At 45.4% G+C, this 2,875-nt stretch overlaps 1 protein-coding gene across 1 annotated transcript; it reads left to right on the top strand.

Annotated features, from left to right (window-relative positions):
• The first annotated feature begins 249 nt into the window (after nt 1-249).
• Nucleotides 250-2,537, top strand: LOC116263946 (peroxiredoxin Q, chloroplastic). Its single transcript, XM_031643782.2, has 4 exons — nt 250-534; nt 1,256-1,393; nt 1,819-1,908; nt 2,188-2,537. Exons 1-4 carry the CDS (start codon nt 337-339, stop codon nt 2,404-2,406), a joined length of 645 nt encoding a protein of 214 aa, XP_031499642.1. The 5' UTR covers nt 250-336; the 3' UTR covers nt 2,407-2,537.
• The last annotated feature ends 338 nt before the right edge of the window (nt 2,538-2,875 follow it).

The following is a 2,875-nucleotide window of genomic DNA, read 5'->3' as shown; positions in this document are numbered from 1 at the left end:
GAATCAAAACATGCAATTGTTGTACCTACTATGGATTTTGCATTTGATTGTGGAGCTCTTGAAAAATGTAGACTTAATATTAGTGATGGAAAAGATACTCCAAGTCAAACACGGCCTCATAGGTGCTGGATCAAATACGGGTCGGAATTTGTCCATATCCGAAATACGGCCAAAGGCTGAGAGAGGGGACACGTGGAAGGAGATCCTTCCACCTCATCCAAAAACAACAAGGAAAAAACATCTCATTGGCTCTTTTCCGACGGCGAACCTTTCTCCTCCGTTTGCCATTTCCATTTTTCCCAATCTTTCTCGGAGGGAAAACTCTCGCCGGAAAAAATGGCCTGCATTTCCGTTCCGAAGCCCTCGCTGACGGTCGTTTCCGCTTCCAGCCCCAACAAACTCGTTTCTTCCCAGTCCCTCACCTTGAAGTCGTCCGAGTCGCACATCCATGGCCTAAAGCTCGCGAGATTCGGCCTCGCCACGCCTCTCGCTGCGCCAGCTCGGACCCCAAGCGTCGTCACCATAGCGGCTAAGGTAAGCTCAGTCATGGCTTTCGACTCATGCGCGCGGTTGACCAGTCTGCGTTTCCTATTTCCGTGACTCCGTTAAAATGCATTACCGGCGGCCCGGAAAATGGCCACCGGAGAGACGCTTTCCGAGGGGCGAAGGGGCGTTGGTTACAGGGTAGAGTCTCGAAATGTCTAGACCATGCGAGCTTGCTTTCCTATACCTTTCCCACCGGCAAAAATATTTCGTCCTCCCGCCCTTGTGACCGAAATTCACAGGAAATGCTTCTTGTGATTCGCGACCCTCGAGGGCCCTGCCGACTACCGTCGCCGGAAGCGACTACCGAGGAGGGTATTTTCGTCATGTGAAGTCCAGTGGCACGCAGATGTGCCACGTTAGCGACTCACCGGCAGCAGCGTCGTTCATTATGAACGCGACATGAGACTGAGAGTCCTCTGGGGGACCGAGGGGAATTGATTGTCGATTCAAATCCCCAGAATTTTAGGAAAACAGTGTTCAGGACCTCAGGTATAGACATTTTTTTACCGAAATCAAACACGTCTGCTTCCATCGAGCTGCAAAAGGGAAAAGGAAAAAAAAAAAAATCAAAGCAAGAGAAGAAAAAGGAACTTGGTGACTGGGTCCGATCCGAACTAACGTAATCCAGAATCCCCGAAAGGGTTTATTCGGGTCAGTTCGGTTCTATTGGTTTCATTCTTAAACTCTTATTGTTTCGATACGGTTTCAGGTGTCCAAGGGTTCTGTTCCACCAAATTTCACGCTCAAAGACCAGGATGGCAAAAACGTGAGCCTCTCCAAGTACAAGGGCAAACCCGTCGTCGTCTATTTTTACCCTGCGGATGAAACGCCTGGATGCACAAAGGAGGTATGAAAGTCTCTCGCCCTCTTCCTCTGAAATATTCTGCTGGTAAGACAGAACAGTCCCCCTTTCTTGACAGGAATTGCAAGTTAAGCCCAATTCTGTGGTAAAGGGACGTGTTTGGTTCCCTTGCTAATCAAGCAGTTTGAGCAGTCCGATCCTTGGAATTTTGCTCCGACGTACGTCTATCCCCTTTTCCCTTCCCTTGGACTCGAAAACCACGGGGTTTGGAAACCCTTAAGCTAGAGAATGCTCTTTAATTTCTCTAAAAGTTCAAAGTAGGAATCCCGACCATTTGGTATTGAATTGAATATGCAATTATCTGCTGGCTAAGAAAATTTCCCTTTATGCGAACCGTCTTATGTATGTGTATGTGAAAGATGTCCTTGGTTGTGAAGGATTTTATAGGTCTAATGAATTTCCTGCTTCAGGCTTGCGCATTTAGAGATTCTTATGAAAAGTTTAAGAAATCAGGAGCTGAAGTTGTGGGTATTAGTGGGGACGATCCATCATCACACAAGGCACGTATCATATGATCTTCATCTTCTCCAATCTCTAGTTTTCCTTGTCCTTTTCCTTTTTAAATTGTAAGCAGTGAAGACTGAAGACCTACAATCACATGCACCTCTAGCTTCAAAGAATAAAAGAGTAATGTCACATCACATGCACAAGTTGGTATTTAATCCCTGTGGCGGAACATGTCCGCGGCTGTTGATACTGATAATCAAGTGCATGCCCGGTCTAGGATTCTGATTACAGATTGACTCTTCCATTGAGCTAAGATTCATTTTAATGTGCAGGCATTCGCCAAAAAATATAGGCTTCCTTTCACATTGTTGAGTGATGAGGGGAACAAGGTGAGGAAAGAGTGGGGAGTGCCGTCTGACCTGTTTGGTACATTGCCTGGAAGGGAGACCTACGTTCTTGACAGGAATGGCGTGGTCCAGCTGGTATACAACAATCAGTTCCAGCCAGAGAAGCATGTTGACGAGACCTTGAAGTTACTGCAGAAACTCTGATGCTAAATCTCTCCTTTCTACTGTTTCATTCTGTAGCGGACGAGAGAAATTTGTGGATGATCTGTATACGTTTTCACTCTCTAGTTTTGTCAGTATATAGTGCATGATCCACCATGCCCTTCTTGATTTAACTGTGAAAATATTGTTGATGCATAGGAGCCGATAGTTTTAGATTTCTAAAACGCAGTTTGGTAAGTGCAACAAATCCTGAAACAGATTCGTGATTTTTTGAAGAGTTAAAATGATCCAAAGAGCAGTTCCGTTCGCGCTCAATACCCATTATATCTACAACAGAAACACACAAGTACCTCTTGACATGGAAGTGATGTAATCATCAGAAATGTCTTGCCTACTATCTTAGGTGCTTTCTCTATCCAGTGCTTATTCCTAAAACATGAGCTATATGGTATTAATTGAACCAAAAACATGTGTCTCATACGTCCCAAGACAGAGGGAGGCCATAAGCAGC

This window comes from Nymphaea colorata, chromosome 11 (genome assembly GCF_008831285.2).
Source record: "Nymphaea colorata isolate Beijing-Zhang1983 chromosome 11, ASM883128v2, whole genome shotgun sequence".
Classification (NCBI taxonomy): Eukaryota; Viridiplantae; Streptophyta; class Magnoliopsida; order Nymphaeales; family Nymphaeaceae; genus Nymphaea; species Nymphaea colorata.
Note: the sequence above shows the minus strand (reverse complement) of the source record. Positions and strands in the feature narration are given on the sequence as shown.